This window comes from Manis javanica, chromosome 1 (assembly GCF_040802235.1).
Source record: "Manis javanica isolate MJ-LG chromosome 1, MJ_LKY, whole genome shotgun sequence".
Lineage (NCBI taxonomy): Eukaryota > Metazoa > Chordata > Mammalia > Pholidota > Manidae > Manis > Manis javanica.
The window spans coordinates 41,204,289-41,224,326 of NC_133156.1; the positions used below are offsets into that span (position 1 = coordinate 41,204,289).

General features: G+C 46.8%; 1 protein-coding gene across 2 annotated transcripts in view; it reads right to left on the reverse strand.

Moving 5' to 3' along the window:
* CCNJL (cyclin J like) overlaps window positions 1–20,038 on the reverse strand; it is a 47,282-nt gene that overhangs the window by 12,753 nt on the left and 14,491 nt on the right. For both annotated transcript variants that reach the window (XM_017660124.3, XM_073231676.1), the window contains exon 3: window positions 15,719–15,932. In XM_017660124.3, coding sequence (XP_017515613.3) covers window positions 15,719–15,932 — 214 coding nt within the window. The remainder of the gene's footprint in view (window positions 1–15,718; window positions 15,933–20,038) is intronic.

The window sequence follows — 20,038 nt, forward strand, 5'->3', positions numbered from 1 at the left end:
TATTCTTGATTCAAGGCTCTTCTGTTTCACTGCATTAAATATGTCATGCCATTCTCTTCTGGCCTGTAAGGTTTCTGTTGAGAAATCTGATGATAACCTGATGGGTTTTCCTTTGTAGGTGACCTTTTCCCTCTCTCTAGCTGCCTTTAAAACTCTGTCCTTGTCCTTGATCTTTGCCATTTTAATTATTATGTGTCTTGGTGTTGTTCTCCTTGGGTCCCTTCTGTTGGGAGTTCTGTGGGCCTCCGTGGTCTGAACGATTAATTCCTCCCTCCAGTTTGGGGGAGTTTTCAGCAATTATTTCTTCAAATACACCTTCTATCCCTTTTTCTCTCTCTCTTCTTCTTCTGGCACCCCTGTAATGTGGAAAGTGTTCTGTTTGGATTGGTCACACAGTTTTCTTAATATTCTTTCATTCCTGGAGATCCTTTTATCTCTCTCTGCATCAGCTTCTATGCATTCCTGTTCTCTGGTTTCTATTTCACCAATGGCCTCTTGCATCTTATCCATTCTGCTTATAAATCCTTCCAGAGATTGTTTCATTTCTGTAATCTCCTTCCAGACGTCATCCCTTAGCTCTTGCATATTTTTCTGCAGCTCCATCAGCATGGTTATGACCTTTATTTTGAATTCTTTTTCAGGGAAATTGGTTAGGTCTATCTCCCCAGATTTCTTCTCAGGGGAGGATGTCTGGGTTAGTCTGGTCTGTATCAAATTCTTCTGCCTTTTCATGGCGATAAAGGTAGTTGTGGGGAGCTGGTGTGTGTGTTGGCTGGGAGAACAGCGACCCCTAGTGGCTTGTGCTGGGCAGCTGCACACAGATGGGGTTTCTAATTCTTGCCCGGCCGCTGTGAAAGAAGCTCTGCCCTGCTGCCTCAGGCTGCTGCTCCACTATGGCAAAGCGGCGTTGGAGGGGAAATGGGCGGGAGGCTGTTTATCTTTGTGAGGGGCCTCTGAGCTGTGCTGCCGCTCAGGGGGTTAGGGCGCCCGGAGTTCCCCAGGATTCCCAGCTGCTGGGCTAAGTTTCCTGGGACATTTCTGCCCAGCTGTGGGGTCCCTGTTCCTTTAAGTCTTTCAAAAAGCACTCGCTTTTTTCCCAAGGGCACCAGCTGTGGGGATCCGCTCACAGGTCTTACTGTCCCGTTTCCCTAGTATCCAGCACCCCATGCACTGTGTGTCTGTGCTCCAGTGCAGATGGCTAGGGCTGGGTATTTAGCAGTCCTGGGCTCCCTCTCCCTCCCCGCTCCGACTCCTCTCCTCCTGCTGGGAGCTGGGGTGAGGGGCACTCGGGTCCTGCAGGTCCATGGCTTGTATCTTACCCATTTCTCCATTTCGCAAGGCGCTGGGTTCTCACAGGTGTAGATGTAGCCTGGCTGTTGTCCTGTATCTTCTGGTCTCTCTTTTAGGGATAGTTGTATTTGTTGAATTTTCAAAAATATATATGATTTTGGGAGATTTTCACTGCTCTACTCATGCCACCATCTTGGCTCCGCCCACATAATATAAAATTTATCACCATTTAACTCTGGCATTAAGCACATTCACATTGTTGTTCAACCCATCTCCAGAACTCTTTACATCCTGCAAAACTGCAACTGTATCATGAAACAAAAACTCCCTATTCCCCCTGGCCCCTGGCAACCACTATTCTGTCTGTTTCTCTGAACTGACTACTCTAAGGATGGCTTTTCTTCTTTCAACTATTGTCCCAGAAATCAAGCCTTAAGCAGACCAAATGCCTGACTTTTCTAATTTAGAGCAAACAGAAGCAATATTTTTAATCGCTTAAAAAAGTTTCATTTTGGAAAATGTAAAATATACACCTCCCCCACAAAAGGAGAAATGTTATAATGAACCCACATGAATGCATTACCCACCTCCAAAAATCATCAACATTTATGCCTGTAGAAAAGTTCTTAAATATAAAGACAAAGAGCACAGAATGGGATTCTATAAAATGTTGGTGCCACCCCATTTCCAGTGCCCAGGCCCAGGTTGTTCACTGTACTCGACAGGCTGTATCAGTACAGCTCCCAGTCAATTTCCCCAACAGTCCTCATGCCAGCCAGATGCCTATTTACCGACCCATTCAGGGTTGCCCGCTGCCCATTCAGGGGTTAGACCGAGGCTCAGATATGAGGCCAGTTTCCAACTAAAGAGAACCAGGTTTTAAAGCCACAGCTGGCTACTCTTCTTTACCAAAGAAATATGCCTTTAAAGCAGGCAAAGGTACTCTTCCCCAAGGGCCATTGTTTTAGAGTCTTTCTTCCCCTCTTTGCATTTGAGAATGAGAAACAAAATTTGCTTAGGAATTGAGGCCCTGTGGTTACCCTGCACCCCTCAGTAGCCTGTCCTACTCATTATGGTGCTAAAAAAGGGAAGGGAGGAAGGCAGGCCAGAGGCAAAAGAGCCACCCCAATGGTTTCCTGGCCTTGTCTGACCCTCCAGATGGCCCTGACATCTTCCCAGGTGAGGTGGGGAGTGCTCAGCAGTGGAGGTGATGGGGACCCAAGAGTAAAGGGCTTTCCAGGATCAGGGGGCCTGGGAGGAAGTGCAGGCCCCTCAGTTCCTCAGTTCTTTGAGGGTCTTTAGGGAAGGGAGGGAGCTGCGAAGACCATGGAGGATGGGGAGCATGGGCAGCTCCCACCCATTTCACTGTTAAAAGCCTTCTGCAGCCAGCCAGCATGTCCCATGCTCCAGCCTGCCTGGAGACCTTTCTGATGCTAATTCTTTCTCCCTCAGATGGGAGAGAACCTCCCAGCTACCAAAAGGGGTGGAAACCAAGCAGCTTTACTGACAGCCAGTTTTGAGAATACTAAAGGAGGGCTGAGGATCCTGTGACATGGGGGAGCCTGGATTCTGGGGGAGGTCCGGACCAGGAACAGGTGAGATGCCCACCCCCAGAGCCTCAGTTCAGGCTCAGGTACCAGTGTTCCATCCTTGCTCCCCTGTTATAACCTGTGTGACTTCAGGTTATCACTTGGAAACTCATACCTCAAAGGGTGGTAGGGATGCCCAGGGAGGTAGCAAGTAACGCGACTGGCACAGGGGCCGGGGCACAGGAAGTGCTCCATAAATGGTGGTGGCCACTGATGTCTTTACTGAACATGGTCTTTATTCTAGAATCTTCTAAAATCCTACTAGTTGGGTAAAGTTCACAGAAAGGGAGGCAAAGGGGAGTGTGGGGTCTAAGGCCTTTTCCCAGATGGGTCCTCCCCAGAGGGGTGGGACTTTCCCAGGTCACTCGGCCAATGAGCAAGAGGCAAAGAACCCACACCCCAGGACTTGAGCCTTCGGAGGGCAGGGAGTTTCACATTTGGGTCCCCAGTGGAGTGCCAGGTTTCATGCACAGCAGCAATCAAGAAACGCAGGCAGGCCCTAGGGAGGGGAGGCCTCCGTGGACTGTGCTTGTTATGCCCTTCTCAGTGATCTCAGATCATTCTGCCAACAATCCCAGAGGCTGGCAGTGTTTTCCACATAGAATCAGAAGCTCAGAAACAGACAGGTTAAGCGAGTTGACCCAATCACCCAGCTCAGAGGGACAAAGCAAAATTAAAAGCCTAGCTATCTGCTTCCACCATCTGTCTTGTAGCATATTACAGGTCTCCTTCACCAGCACAGCACCTGTCATAAAGTTATTACTCAATAAAGAGTTGATTTTGTTACTTTTTGACAAGTGAATAAATGGCTCCAAAGTCCAGAGCTTTCTATGCCACAAGAAGGAAATCTCAGATACAGTCACGAGGATTCCTTCAACCCCAGAAAGTATCTATAATGAGTACAGCTATCCTGGAGCAGGAATTCCCATGGATGTGGCTGTGACTCCTTGTCTAACCACCAGTTCTCCAGAAATGCTCTTGTTCACCCTCCCCTCTGCTCAGGCTATTCAGTGACTTAATTCTACAACCTTTCCACTGAAGATCTGCAAGATTAACAGGACTTAGTATTTTTTCCCCAATAGTGAAACTGAAGTGTAAGAGTGACCCTCTAAGGGGATACTTTCTGTAATACTCCTCTACCCAGACCAGCTTCTCCATTAAAAAAACCTCTGGTCTTGTGTGGTTACTGGAGGCTGGAAGGGTGGTTCCTACTTGTCCCCAAAGGGGCACTTTTCTATGCCTAGCAGGCAAGCACCTGAGGACAGCACCCTCTGAAATGCAGTCGGACTTTCTGATGCAGTGCAGATGGGCAGAGTGTGCACATGTTCAGTGCTGGGCTGTGGCTCTGTGCAGGCTTGGCATGTGGTCTGGGGCAAATCTCAACCTCTTGGGCCTGTGCAGTGGGAATAACAGAAGCAGACAGAATTGTGGTGAGGACAACAGGAGGGTGCTGAGCGTGGTGCCCAGTGCCCAGTGAACAACACTAGAACACACTCTTCTTCATAAACCTCTGCTGATTGAGGACCAACCATGCAGTGAGTCACAGCTGCAGTGAAAGTTTAGGTTCTGGACAGGATCCTGTGGTGGAGAGAGAAAGCCAGGGACAGAGGGAGAAACTCTCCAGTTATAAAACAGTACTTTGAGGGTCTTTAGGGAAGGGAGGGAGCTGCGAAGACCATGGAGGATGGGGAGCATGGGCAGCTCCCACCCATTTCACTGTTAAAAGCCTTTTGCAGCCAACCAGCATGTCCCAGAGCTTGGCCCCTCCAGGGATCCAGAGGTTAGGAAATGTCCTGGAGTTCTCTCCTGTAATGAAGGTCACTGCTGTGCAGAATGCTCACCCCCAGCTTACCAGGGGCTGCCTGGTCTTGGGCTGCCAGGTGCAGAGAGAACAGAGACCGAGTCCTGGGTTGCAGTACCCAAGGCGTGGACATCAGAGGCCCCGGGTCCTTTCTTCCAACCTTGGCTGGGAGCAGCAAGGAGGAGGAGGAGAAGCAAACTTGGCCACTTCTTTCAAGGTTAGAATGGGAGCTGCTTTCAGAGAACAGACATGAGAGCTGGTTCTGAAGGCTGAAGCATTCATCCAGGTCAGCTAACATGCATAGGCTCAAAAAGCAGAGCCAGGAGTCTCCAGCCAACTTCCATTTGTTGGTCTGAATCAAGTCCCAGAAACCCCAACATGTCAGTGACAAAGAAGAGACTTTTCCTATCTAGACACTGAAATGTTTGCAATTATTTTTCTAGGAAGTTGTCCATTTCTTCTAGGTTTTCCAGCTTGTTAGCATATGGGTTTTCATAGTAGTCTCTAATAATTTTTTGTATTTCTGTGGGGTCCGTCATGATTTTTCCTTTCTCATTTCTGATTCTATTGATGTGTGTAGATTCTCTTTTTCTCTTAATAAGTTTGGCTAGGGACTTATTTATTTGGTTTATTTTCTCAAAGAACCAGCTCTTGGTTTCATTGATTTTTTTCTATTGTTTCATTCTTCTCAATTTTATTTATTTCTTCTCTGATCTTTATTATGTCCCTCCTCTGCTGAGTTTAGGCCTCATTTGTTCTTCTTTTTCCAATTTCAATAATTGTGACTTTAGACTATTCATTTGGGATTGTTCTTCCTTCTTTAAATATGCCTGGATTGCTATATACTTTCCTCTTATAACTGCTTTTGCTGCATCCCACAGAAGTTGGGGCTTTGTGTTGTTGTTGTCATTTGTCTCCATATATTGCTTGATCTCTATTTTAATTTGGTCGTTGATCCACTGATTATTTAGGAGCATGTTGTTAAGGCTCCATGTGTTTGTGAGCCTTTTTGCTTTCTTTGCACAATTTATTTCTAGTTTTATCCCTTTGTGGTCCGAGAAGTTGGTTTGTAGAATTTCAATCTTTTGGAATTTACTGAGGTTCTTTTTGTGGCCTAGTATGTGGTCTATTCTGAAAAATGTTCCATGTGCACTTGAGAAGAATATGTATCCTGCTGCTTTTGGGTGTAGAGTTCTGTAGATGTCTATTAGGTCCATCTGTTCTAGTGTATTGTTCAGTGCCTCAGTGTCCTTACTTATTTTCTGTCTGGTGGATCTGTCCTTTGGAGTGAGTGGTGTGTTGAAGTCTCCTAAAATGAATGCATTGCAGTCTATTTCCTTCTTTAATTCTGTTAGTATTTGTTTCACATATGTTGTTGCTCCTGTACTGGGTGCATATATTTATCATGGTTATATCCTCTTGTTGGACTGAGCCCTTTATCATTATGTAGTGTCCTTCTTATCTCTTGTTACTTTCTTTGTTTTGAAGTCTATTTTGTCTGATACTAGCACTGCAACACCTGCTTTTTTCTCCCTGTTGTTTGCATGAAATATCTCTTTCCATCCCTTGACTTAGTCTGTGTGTCTTTGGGTTTGAGGTGAGTCTCTTGTAAGCAGCATATACATGGGTCTTGCTTTTTTATCCATTCTATACTCTGTGTCTTTTGATTGGTGCATTCAGTCCATTTACATTTAGGGTGATTACTGAAAGATATGTACTTATTGCCATTGCAGGCTTTAGATTTGTGATTACCAAAGGTTCAAGGTTAGCTTCTTTATTATCTTACTGTCTAACTTAACTCAATTACTGAGCTATTATAAACACAGTCTGGGGATTCTTTATTTCTCTTCCTTCTTATTCCTCCTCCTCCATTCTTTATATGTTAGGTGTTTTATTCTGTGCTCTTTTGTGTTTCTTTTGACTGCTTTTGTGAGGAGTTGACTTTATTTTTTGCCTTTAGTTAGTATTTTGTTGGTCTGCTTTCTTTGCTGTGATTTTATTTTCTCTGGTGACATTTGTTTAGCCTTAGGAGTGCTCCCATCTAGAGCAGTCCCTCTAAAATACCCTGTAGAGGTGGTTTGTGGGAGGCAAATGCCCTCAACTTTTGCTTGTCTGGGAATTGTTTAATCCCTCCTTCATATTTAAATGATAATCGTGCTGGATACAGTATCCTTGGTTCAAGGCCCTTCTGTTTCATTGCATTAAATATATCATGCCATTCTCTTCTGGTCTGTAAGGTTTCTGTTGAGAAGTCTGATGAAAGCCTGATGGGTTTTCCTTTGTAGGTGACCTTTTTCCTCTCTCTGGCTGCCTTTAATATTCTGTCCTTGTCCTTGATCTTTGCCATTTTAATTATTATGTGACTTGGTGTTGTCCTCCTTGGGTCCCTTCTGTTGGGAGTTCTGTGGTCTGAGAGACTATTTCCTCCCCTAGTTTGGGGAAGTTTTCAGCAATTATTTCTTCAAATACACTTTCTATCCCTTTTTCTCTCTCTTCTTCTTCTAGTACCCCTATAATGTGGAAAGTGTTCTGTTTGGATTGGTCACACAGTTCTCTTAATATTCTTTCATTCCTGAAGATCCCTTTTATCTCTCTCTTCCTCAGCTTCTCTGTATTCCTGTTCTCTGATTTCTATTCCATTAATGGCCTCTTGCACCTCATCCAGTCTACTCTTAAGTCCTTCCAGAGATTGTTTCATTTCTGTAATCTCTTTCCGGATGTCATCCCTTAGCTCTTGCATATTTCTCTGCAGCTCCATCAGCATGGTTATGACCTTTACTTTGAATTCTTTTTCAGGAAAATTGGTTAAATCTATCTCCCCAGGCTCCTTCTTGGGGGTTGTCTTTGTGATTCTGGTCTGGATCAAATTATTCTGCCTTTTCATGGTGACAGAGGTAGTTGTGGGCAGTTGGCGCATGTGTCAGTTGGGAGAACAAAGTCCCTTCCTGCTTGCTCCTTGCCTTCCTCTCGTGTGAGAATGGCGACCCCTAGGCGGCTTGTGTTGGGCAGCTGCGCACCGACACAGCCTCAGTCTGGCCCGGGTGGCTGCGGAGGAGGCTCTAGGCGGTTGTTGTGGGCGCAGCTGCTCCCCTGCTATGGTGGGGCCACGCTGGGGGGGGGGAATATATGGGAGGCTGTTTATCACCATGAGGGGCCTCAGAGCTGCACTGCCTCCCAGAGGGTTAGGGTGCCCAGAGTTCCCTGGGATTCTGAGATGCTGGGCTCAGTGTCCTGGGATGCTTCCGTCCAGGTGTGAGGCCCCCGTCCCTTTAAGACTTTCAAAAAGCACTAGCTTTTCTTTTGTCCCAGGGGCGCCAGCTGCGGGGACTCGCTCACAGGCTTTTCTGTCCCGTTTCCCTAGTTTACAGCACCCCACGCACTGTGTGTCTGTGTTCCTTGTATGAATGGCTGGGGCTGGGTGATTAGCAGTCCTGGGGTCCCTCTCCCTCCCAGCTCTGACTTCTCTGCTCCCGCCAGGACCTGGGGTGAGGGATGCTCGGGTCCTGCCGGGCTGGGGCTTGTATCTTACCCCCTTTGCAAGGCACTGGGTTCTCACAGGTGTAGATGTAGCCTGGCTGTTGTGCTCTATCTTCTGGTGTCTCTATTAGGAATAGTTGTATTTTCAAAAATATATATGGTTTTGGGAGATTTCTACTGCCCTACTCACGCTGCCATCTTGGCTCCTCTCCTCTGAAATGCTTGTAATTAAAATGGAAATTTAGGAGGCAGGGAGAGGCAATGCATGCTCCTTGAAGGCAATCTTGAAAATTCTGGCAAACACATCTAACATAAAAATAATCTCTAATGTTACTACTCAGTGGATAATAGGCTAGCATATTTCTTTCAGGTCTGAAAGTGATTTTAAAACCAAGCTGCTCTTCTGGTACTGTCACAGCCAATGTTGCCTAGACAGTGGGTACTCAGCGAAGAAGGCAGCCTGCTGTGCCCAGGGAGGGATGTAAACTCTCCACCCCATGAAGCCTGGGTCTCCTAGGCGAGGCAAGGAAGAACCTGCCAGCGATTCTCCCAGGAAGTAAGGGGCCTAATGAATAAGAACTTGAAAGCTCTGCCCTCTTCCACGTGGGCATTAACAGAAGAATGGGGGTAACACAATCCTGCCCATAAAGGGGAGACAGTACTACAAAACACAAGTGTTCACTGTGGTAAGGGTTCAGGGTAAGTAAATAAAAATAAAAATGAATGCCTAGCTCCCAGCAGCCAAACGGCAGACAGTATGAAGAGGAGACAGAGTGCACCTGATGGCAGTGCTCTGGTTATCTTCCTGCCAGGGGTGTGAGTCAGGCTGTTCTCCTAACAGTTAGGGCCCATGGACTTTCTTGTTCTTGGCATGTGCCCAGGGATGCCTGGCTTGAAGGCTGCTGCTTTATGAGATGTCTCCAGACCGTAAGCCACATGAGGGAGAGGACTGGATATGTTTTGTGCCCCACTGTGTCCCAGGCTCAGCACACAGTAGGTAAGTATGTGTGGAATGAATCTTCTTCAACGACAGGAGCTGTAGACATTCCTGTTGTTCCCGTCTCCCCAGGGCTGACAGTGTCTGGTACACAGCAGAGATTAAATACAAGTTTCTTTGAATGATTTACCTTTGTGGGGTGGTCAAGGGCTCCCAAACACTGCCACGTTCAATTAACTCATGCAGCTTAAGACTCCCCTTTCTCCTCATCACCCCCTAAAACAACACACACAGCTCAGAACGCCAGTCCCTAGACAAACAGGTCTGGCGCACCAGAGTTACTATGGCAAAATGTACAGTTTCTGGGTTTCCAGCCAGCCAACTTCCTGACAGGCACTTCACACAGTCTCTCCGCTCAGAATAGCTCTAAGCCTGCCAATCTACAGAGATGGGAACAGGAAACGGAAAATCCCCATGTCCTCACTCACTGACTGTACTGTAACACTGGAGTCCCAAACCCGATTTGCTAGCGTGGCCCACACATGGCAGAACACTTGTTCCGATCTGCCTTATGCTGTGTGACCACCACCAAAATGCCATTGATTAGAAGATGTACCACTGATGTTGCAGCAGCTTTTTGGAGGAAATCATAAACAACTGTCATATTAAGAGCATACATCAAATGTAAGACCCATCCTGATTTCTGAAATGTGAAAACACGGCGGGGAGGAAATGTACTATTCCTCCTGGCCACTCTTGCATGAGACACAGGAGTCGTTAAATTATCTCCTGTACAGGGGTGGCCATATGTCCTTACAGATTTGGGTTTAACTCCATAAATAAATCTCATGCTTTGTCTAAAGTGTACACTCCTGAGAAAGATCACCTAGAAAAAGCACCCGTTTGCATATGCTGTCTACAGTTAGTGCCCCAGAGGCATCTCAAATATTCCCAGCTTTGGAGAGAGCTGGTGTGCTTAGCTTCCCCAGGCAGGAAGAGGGCACCTTCCTTCATCTTTGTCTACCGGGAGGGATTAAGACTACTTTCAAGTTTTGGAGATCTCCAACGGCGTGACCCCATCCTGTCTCCCTGCCCTGCTGTCAAAGAAGCTGCTTCTCAGAGGCAACAAGTTGCCAAATAATCAAAGCAGGGGGAAGCAAGGGGAAGGAGGCAGGGGTGAGTGGCAGGGAGTGAAGCTGGCTTACTGGGAGAAGACAGGCCTTTGCTAGAATTTCCTGAGGTCAGAGCACAAGCGCCGAGCAGCCTTGGCTTTTCCTGGTCCCTGCCCTAGGAGATGGGGCTACCACTTTCTGCCTTAGTGAGTCTGAAAGGAAGTTGGTCTGGGAAGTCATTTCTTACATGGTCAAGCTGGACAGGATAGAGCAGAAGGTGGAATGCAAATGCCCTGCCTGCTGGGAGCACAAAAGAAAAGCCACTAGTGGACACTGGTGAGGGGCCAGGATGGAGGAGGGACATTGCTCCTCTTCTGATGGTTTGTTGTTTAGGTGGAGAATTGAAGTTCCAAAGGCTCCAGCAAATTAAGTTCAATTTAAGAAAAAAGGCATCTCATCAGTTATTGGTTAAAACTTCTGCAAGGCAATTTAGTATTACTTATAAAATCTTAAATGCACACACCTTTGGTCAAAGCAATTCCACTTCTGAGAATTTATCTCACAGCCTAAAGACAGAGGAAAAAAGACAGTTGTATTTTTTAGTGGAAAAACAGGATGGCTATCTAACTGTTCATTGACAGAGGAGTCATTAAATAGGTGGCAGTGCATGTAACAGGGAGAGCTCTGTAGTCAATAAAAAGAGTAGTAACATAAATTAGGTGGACAGGAAAGATGTTCCCTAATGTACTATGAAAAACGCCCCTTTGGTATAAACCCACCTGTGTAAATATACAGTCAGTTCTGGTTATCTGCAGCAGTTACATTCTGTAAAGTCACTGTGAATGCTGTGAATACTGACCACGCTCCTAGGGGATGGTATAGGGTTAGGTTCCTGTGAGCCTCTGATCACAGTTTCATGAACCAATCTATATCTAACCTTGTTTTGTGTATTTCTCTTTAATATACTGTTGATTCATTACCACTGAATCACAGCCAACAGCGTTATAACTCACGCCTAAACAAAGCCTATCTGAGGCACATGTTTCTCCATAAGGCACATGAGCACCTTCTTGCTCTCAGGAGCACTAGGCGGCACTTCACCTCTACAGTTGGGGCCATTTTCAACAGCAAGACCACCAAAAGCAGAAAAACGAGAAAACATGGCATTAAATAGACCGAGAAAAGGGCATTTGTTCACAATGTGAGTGCTGAGACAAGAAGGCAGAGCATCACCTAGTTTGCCCTGCAGGAGGACCGTGCCCAGGGAGGGTCCTTCCCTGGCAAAGTGGCCATGTGACCGACCTCCTGCTTTGGGCAAAGTGGCCATGAGACTGACCTCCAACCTGCTTTGGGCTTCCCTCTCCCAGGGAGGAAGACAAGGGCTGAGATGAAGGCCAGCATAGGACTTGGCCTCACCTACAAAAACCTGAAGTTGGGAACTGTATCCCAATAAATAGATGAACTCGTCACCCTTAGCTTCTGCTGTGTTCCACACACCCGGAGCGGTCAGCCAGGGGCAGGATGGGACACACAGAACAGAGCACAGCAACTCAGCACCGAGAAACCTTGTTTTCTGAAGAGTGGGAGGGGCCTGGAAGTGACAAAGGAAGAAAACAGAGGTGTGCAAAGAGAAAGTCTGATGGAATTGGGATTAAGTGGAGAGGAAAATAAAAGGATAGAAAGGGGAGGAAGATAGGAAATCGGGTGGTTTTGTTTACTGGGTAGTTTACATGGGTCTAATCTGTGATTCATTCCCCCCACTTCGTAAGTGAAAATGGGTTTACTTTCCCAATTATGAAAACATGCAAGTATATCTAGGTCTGGAAGGACACACACCAAACTGTGGGAATGGAACTATGGACTTCAGGAAAACTAATCTCTTATACTAGGTACCTTCTGAATTCTTCCTATTTTTTAACAATGTATTTCATACCTTTTGTATCATAACAAGAAGGTCTTACATTTCAGGCCACACCACCCCAACCAAAGGCAACTGGTCATGCCTCTGGGCCTTCTGGTTTTCTTCCCCACTCCTCTCCTTCCTCAGGAGGGGCCATGCTCTGGGGCTAAGGAATCAACTCCCAGTTACTCTGAGCAGCAACAATCAGGCAAAAGCAAAACTCATGTCCTTTAAAAAAAAAAAATATGGAGGGACCATATGACCAGCAATTCCACTCCTAGTCTCATGCCCCAGAGAACTGAAAACAGGTGGTCAGACAAAGCTGGTCCTGAAGGGTCATAGCAGCACCAGTCAGAGTGACCAGAAAGTGGGAGCAACCCCAATGTCTACCAGCAGATGACCGGATTAGCAAACTGTGGTACCCACACAATGGAATACTCGGCAGCCAGAACAGGAATGTGTGGATACATGCCGCAGTACGGTGAACCCTGAAAACATCATGTGAACAAACCAGACACAGAAGATCACACACCATATTACTCCTTTCATTTGAAATGTCCAGAGCAGGCAAATCCACACAGGCAGAACACAGATGAGTGGTTGCCAGGGACTGAGATGGAGAAGGAACGGGAAGTGACTGTTTAACGGGTGAAAGGGTTCCTTTTGGGTGAGGAAAATGTTCTGGAACCAGAGGGAGTTGATGGTTGCACAACAGTGTGAATGCACTAAATGCCACTGAATTGTATGCTTTACAATGGTTCCAGTGGTGAACTTTACATTGTGATATGAACTTTATCTTGATTAAAGAATAATAAAAGTAAAACTCCAGCTGTGTGCCCCTGGGCAACTTCCTCAGCCTCTCTAAACCTAGAGAATGGGCAGATGACAGCACGACTACATAGGCTGGTTGTGAGGGTTCCACATGGTATGTGTGTGAAGTCTCGGCACAGGGCCAGGCATGTGGAAAGGCCCAGTCAGGAAAGGAGCTGCTGCCCGGGGGACGACGACTGTTAAGGTGCGCTGCCAGAGCCAGCTCACCTGGAAGCCGTGCGGTTTCCATGTTGTCAAACTATCCTTCTAATTACACAACTCCAGCAAGACGTTCGGGGGAGAGGTGCTGTGTAAGATGAAAGATTAAAGAAGTGAGTGGCTCTATTATATTTCCAGACTATTTACATCTCGTCTACGTTTACAAAGGATTCTATCCTGTGTGAAGATAGGAAACACAAACACTTAACTCGGTCATAAGGAGACAAAGGAGGGCTTTGCCACTTGTCTGCCACGGAACAATCTAGAAGCTCCTGCTTTCTCCACCTCCCACAGGCCTGTAGTCATGGGCCCTTGGCTGACCCTTGTTTTATGGAGGGCAGAAGGGGCTGTGTGTAGGTGAGAAGGTTCCATCTGCACAAAGGCCTTCATCTGGGGGCAGCCTGAAAACCTAAGACCTGACAGGTGGGGGGCCAAGAACTGTCACTCTGCCTATCTGGGAATTATTTGGTACCAAATTAACAGGACTCAAAACCTCCTGAGGCAAGGTGACCCCCCTAGTGGCTGACAGCAGGCCTGGGGGGAGGGGAGGGAGGACCGAATAGGATTTCAGGCTGTCATGGAAACTTTTCTTTCCTTGGGCATCTGAGCATATGGCAGGTGTCCTGAAAAATCCGTTCCTGCAGCCTGAGGCTGGCTGCTCCCTCAGACATGTGGGTGGGGTGTCTGCTTCTCCATCCGAAGGGCCCCCTCCCTCTGCCATGGCCGAGCAGCACAAAAGGGTCTCCAGTTGTGAGCCTTGTGTCCCAGCCCCCAAGACAGACGCTGGGAGGGCTGCGGGGGGTGGGGGCTTCCACAGCCCTGTGGGAATCTGAGTCCCCTGCCCCCGTGGGGGCCTGGATGCAGGCCACAGATCACAGACAGCAGCAGGCCAAAGGTCACAACGCAGACTTCCCGGGGGCTGCCTGAAACACGACGCCTGCTCTGCCCTCCCTGATGGGGCTGTCTCCCAGGCCCTGCATCTCTTCCCAAGATGCAAGGGCTGAATGTGGATTTGGGACTCTGAAGTTGCAAAAGATTGGACTCCCAGCAAGACAGGCTCCTCTGTAGGACACGGGCACTCCAGCAACCCCAGAGCAGAGGAAATCCCAAACTGGGAGCCTGTAAACCCAAAGCAGCTGAAAGGATGATAACGAACAGTAGGTGGAAGGTGCTGGGGGAGAAAATAAGGCAGAATTCGAGGGAACTCTACAGCCAGGCTTCTGGGGCTGGGGATCATGCCCGTGGGGGTTCATGGCCATGTGCCAAGTGCAGACAATGCCACAGGAGAAAATGGTGCCATCGTCTCGCGGCATTAGTGGGATTCAAGGATTGAGAAGGGGCCTGTACAATAAAACAGGACAATAATACATTGCAGAGGAGAATCTAAAATCTGATTGAATTTTAGAGGACATACTAAATGTCAAGGAACCCTTACGACGCAGCTGGCCATTCTGGGGCGTTCTGCTCCTCTGCATTAAGGGCCATTTGGAGAAGTGTGGAAGCCCAGCTCTAAAGGAACCCCTAACTCCATTCAGTTCCTTAATCCACAAATTTTTTTGTTGTTGAGGTTTTAGTATGTGCCAAGCTCCTTTCCTGACTTGAAACTCACTGTTTAGTGGGGGAGGTGGGTGTTAATTAAAGGTACACAATGCCATGGGACTACCAGGGAGAACTTACCCAGGGCAGTGGGGGAAGGCTTTCTTAGGGATTTGGGGCCTGAGTGGTGTCCAGCTAGGACCAGATGGATGGCGTGGGGTGGCAGCGAGGAGGGGAAGCTCTCAGGGCAGAGGGAACAGCATACGCAAGGTTCTGTGACAGAGGCGGCTTCCACTCCCAGGGACTGAAGAGGAAAAAAGCACAAGCTCAGAGAAGCAGCACCTTGATGGCTGGTCCCTATGCTCAGACTACTGGCAAACCAGGGGGTAATTTTAGGCAGCAGGGTGGCATGGAGAACTCTGTTTTAAGCAGATAACTAAGCAGCAGCATATTCAAGTAGTGATCACAGCCTGTCACAGCCGACAAACATGGTCAAAGGTACACTGTGTTCTCAGAGAGGTCTCAATGAAAGATACAAACCTGAAGAGGCCTGTGCCCAGGCCTGGTGATTACATAACAGATCCTATTTGGGCCCCAATCAAGCAGGCACACTTCTGAACACCTCTAAGAGCAGTGGTTGCTAGGGTTCTGCTCCCAGCTCATTCAGAGGCGATATGCCAGGAAGCAGGTGACACGGGGTTAAGAGTACAGGTTCTGGTACCATGTAGTCCTGGGTTCAAATCTCATGTGCTATATACTAGCTGGATGTCCCAACCTCTCTGTGCCACAGTAAAATGGAGTACTAAAAGTGTCTGTCTCCTAGGGTCACTGTGTGGATTCACTAAGATGAAACCATTAAAATCCTTATCACTTAGCCTGGCAGATTACAGATACTAAAGCAAATGTTGATTATTACTATCACTCGCATTCAGCTACAGATGAACACAGAAGATGTGCAAAGAGCACAGAAATATAAAATGGTTTGGGAGCACCCAGGCTCACCAACTGGGAGGACACAGCATGGGAGAGAAAGCGGTTTCCACATACTTGCAAGCAGGAGGCAGGAGACTGCTACGGCGTACAGATGCTTGGAGGTGGTGATGTTGTAGCGATCCAGGAAGTGGTCCAGCAGGTAGATGGCCAGATGTCGAGCCGCAGGGCAGAGCTGGCAGTGGCTGCTCAGCAGGGTCAGGATGTCGACAAAGAACCGGCGGCTCTTCAGCAGTGGGGAGTGGGCTCGGAAGGTGGGCAGCTTCAGCTCCTGGAGACGGGCAGGGCAGATGGGGGTCAGGGCTGCTCCCGGGAGCCTCGGATGCCCCAAGAAAAGTGAGACATGGGGGCTTGCCTGCTGGTTGCTTAGGGGCCACCAATTCTCTCCATACCCTGCTCGTTTCCTTCAAGTCCCAGGATGGCAGCCCGTCTATTACAGAAACTCCTGGACTGTCTCCCATCTGCCCTCACTGATGGCAGACTCGCAGTGCAGGGACATGATGACAGAGGCAGGTAAAGGAGACGGCTGGCTCCAAAGAAGCCCGTCGTGCCCCTGGGAGGGGTTTCCTATTTGAGATGTACACGACTTTACAAGTCTGTAGGCCTTGAGATCAAAGACCCACATCCCAATCTCCGTTCCACTACTCAGCCAGGCTCTAGCATCCCGGCCAGCTGCTTTCACCTCTTTCTCCTCCTCAGTCGCTGAGGATCAACTGAACCATGAACATAAACATCTCGAGCACACAGTAACCTGTCAGCGTCCATGCCTTAATTCCCTCTGTGGATGGGATTATGAGAGACAATTTTTTAAAAAAGAGTCAATGTAAAAAAAAAAAATTTTTTTTTTTTTTAAGAATCCCCAAATACCCTTCGCCCAGATTCATGAGTTGGTGCCACTTTACCTTTTCTCTCTTTGCACATACATATACTTTTTCCTCAAAGTAAGTTCCAGACATCACACACCCTTGGGAGGCAACTTTTACTCTGTATCTCACACACTGCCCTGTCACCTATTTGTCTAACACAAGAAAAACCAACAAGAGAAATGTCAAACCGACCAAGATTGTTATGACAGGAAAAAACTTATATACTTCCATGTTTACAATTTAACTAAAGTAGACACAATTCATTTAGGAAATATCTTAGCAACATTTTGTAAAATCGGGCAACTGAAGAGAAGCAAAACTGAGGAGAAACTGGAAAGGAAAAGCTGGTAGAAAAGGAATAAATAGTATGTGCTCATTAATGGCGAGTACATGGAAAATGAGATTAGAACAAATTGGTGCCCTCTTCTGTATAATGCCACTCTTTTAAGCCTCGGGCTTTACCTAGGTAGTGACAGTTTTGGGACTAGGAGATACCTGTTCATTCATTCATTCACTCATTCACTCATTCATTCATTCACTCAAAAGATAGTAATTCATTCATTTCACTCAATAAGTACCAAGTACCTTCTACAGATCAGGAATTATTCTAGGTACTGGGGATATAATTTGGAATAATACAGACATAGACCTAAATATAAGAATCAAACTATAAAACTCCTAAAAGAGAACAGGAGCAAATCTTTATGACTTCAGATTAGGCAATGGTTTCTTTCGTATGATACCAGAAGCAGAAGCAACAAAAGAAAAAAACCTAAATTGGACTTTAAAATGTAAAACTTTCATGCTTCAAAGAACACCATCAAGAAAGTGAACAGACAACCTGTAAAATGGGAGAAAATGTTTGCAAATCATATGTATCAGTAAGAGACTGTATTCAAAACATATAAAGAACTCTTACAACTCAAAAGTAAAATAGGCACATCCTATTTAAGAATGAACAAAGGACTGAATAGATACTTCTCCAAAGAGAGCGAAATAGTCAATAAGCACATGAAAAGATGCTCTACTTCACTAGTCATCAGGGAAACGCAAACCACGATCACAATGAGATTGTAAAAACAAACATAAAATAAGTAAGTTTTGGTGAGGGTATGGACAGACTGGAACCCTCAGACACTACTGGGGGGAAGGTAAAATGGTACAGCCACTGTGGGAAACAGTTCGGCAGCTCCTCAAATTGTGAAGCAGAGAGTTACCATGTGACTCAGCTATTCTAACCCTTGGTGAATACCCAAGAGAAATGGAAACACATGGCCACACAAAAACTTGTATAGGAATGTTTACAGCAGTTTATACCCCCCCAGATAGAAACAACACAAAAGTCCATAACTGATGAATAGATAAACAAAATGTGGTACATATATCCATATAATAGAATATTATTAGGTCATAAAAAGGAACAAAGTACTGATATATGTTATAACATGGATGAACACTGGAAACATTACTCTGAGTGAAAAAAAGCCAGTCATCAAAGGCCAGATATTGTAAAATTCCACTTATATGAAATGCCTATTACACGCAAAGCCATATAAACAGAAGTCAGATCAGTGGTTGCCAGAATTGGGGGGGTAGAGGTTAACGGCAGGGTGTGACAACTAACAGACATGAGGCTTTTTTGGGGGATGAAAATATTCTGAAACTACATAGCATTGACAGTTGCACAACTCTAAGTATATACTAAAGGCAACTGAATCTTGTATTTTAAAATGGTGAATTTTATGGCATGTGACACATCTCAATAAAGCTCTTATTAAAACAAAAAGATGGACACACTGCCCATTCTCATGGAGTTTATGACCCGCTAAGAGATGGTGATCAAGTAACAAGGCAATTCAGAATTCCAAACTGACCCAACACTATGAAGGAAAGCCTGTGAAAGCCCCCCTTCTTCTCAGAGTGAATGGAGAGCTTCCCCAGAAAGCCGAGCTGGAGCTGAGATTTCATGCTGGGGCCCCTTCTCTATGCCTTGTTTTGCAGAGCGCCTCGGGGCCAGTACACGGCACCTAGGAGCCCTAGAGCTTTGCTCATGGAAAATGCTTAAAGCTGATTATTTCCTTTTCTTTATGTTTACACGCGAGGAAACAAACTGAGTTTGAAGAGGTCTGTGGCCCCAGGGCTTAATTTGAAATAAATCTGAGACCAAAAGATTTTTCATGTGTTCTTTTCTTCAACGTTTTACTTTTTTTTTAAGTCATGGAGATGTCTTTTATCCCCAGTTTAACTTCTTTAAAGAAGAGACCTACTTTCTTTGTGTATTACTCCTCTTCATCGATGAATTTCTGTGGCCACCAAGGGATTTTAAATTGTTTGAGTGCAGGGCCTGGGTCTGCTTTTGCAGTCATTGTTTTCCCACCACCCTAGTGTGTGACTACAACATGTCAGGTGCCCAGTAACTAAGTGTGAAAGGAATGGAGGGAGGGAGGGGGAGAAGCTGAGAGGCAAGGGGGACCCAACTGCAGTGGTGAGGAAAGAACACCCCGGCCCAGCTGAGCAAGGTGTGGCCTCTGCAGAGAGCAGCAGGTCACAGGGATGTCAAGGAGAGCTCTAGCTAGCCAAGTTTCAGAAGGACATCTGGGAATTGTCCTCTTGAAGATTCAGGGAAGAAAAGGAAGGTCAGCAGGAAAAATGACACTTGAAGAGCCATGCAGGTATCCCAGTCCGGGAATCTGGAGCACTTGGGAGAGCCGGACAGGAAGGGTGTGCCTGGACAAAGCAGGTTGGGAGAGTGAGCTGGGTCCCCTGCGAAGATACCTGGCCCACTCAAGAGGGCAATGGGAAGCCACTGAAGGGTTTAGAGCAGGGCATCAACATGGGCAGGGTGGCCATGTATGAAGATCTCTCAGCCAGGCCCCAGGCTATGGCCAGACAGCTGGCACTGCAGCCAACGTGGGGCTACAGCATTCCCCAACAGTGGCCTCCCTCCCCACCATCCAGCAGCCCCCAGAAGCTTGCAGGCTACTAGGATATTTCCTCTAAGCAGAGGGCTCCAAGACAAGAAGCAACCACAATTACAGATCCTTGGTGCTCTGTAGGCAGCAGCTGCCGGAAATTAGACAAGTGACCTTTGGCCCAGGCTGTATTGCCCTCATCAAGGCAGTTCAAAGCCCAAGAACACCAGTCAGATACGCAACATTCTGACTTCCCTCCCTGCTCAATTCAGCCAAGTTTAACTCCTTGTAGATTTTCCCTTCTGCCAAGTGGGAAAAGACAGCTCAGACCAACACACTGGAGGTCTTTCCTCTGTACACTGTTCTGGGAAAAGGGTCCACTGGCTTGAGCACATTTTTATGGGAAGCCATCGGTACACAGAAGAAAAGGATGGACCTTTGCAACAGGCAACAATACATGTCAGGAATGAGTCAGAAAAGCAGAGCTTCCAGGAAAAGGCTCGTCTCTGGGGTAGGGAGGATTCTAAGCACCACAGCTGCTCACAATGCTCTTCACCTCCACTTCTGCTCATCCCTCAGTATGAGTTTAAACATCACTT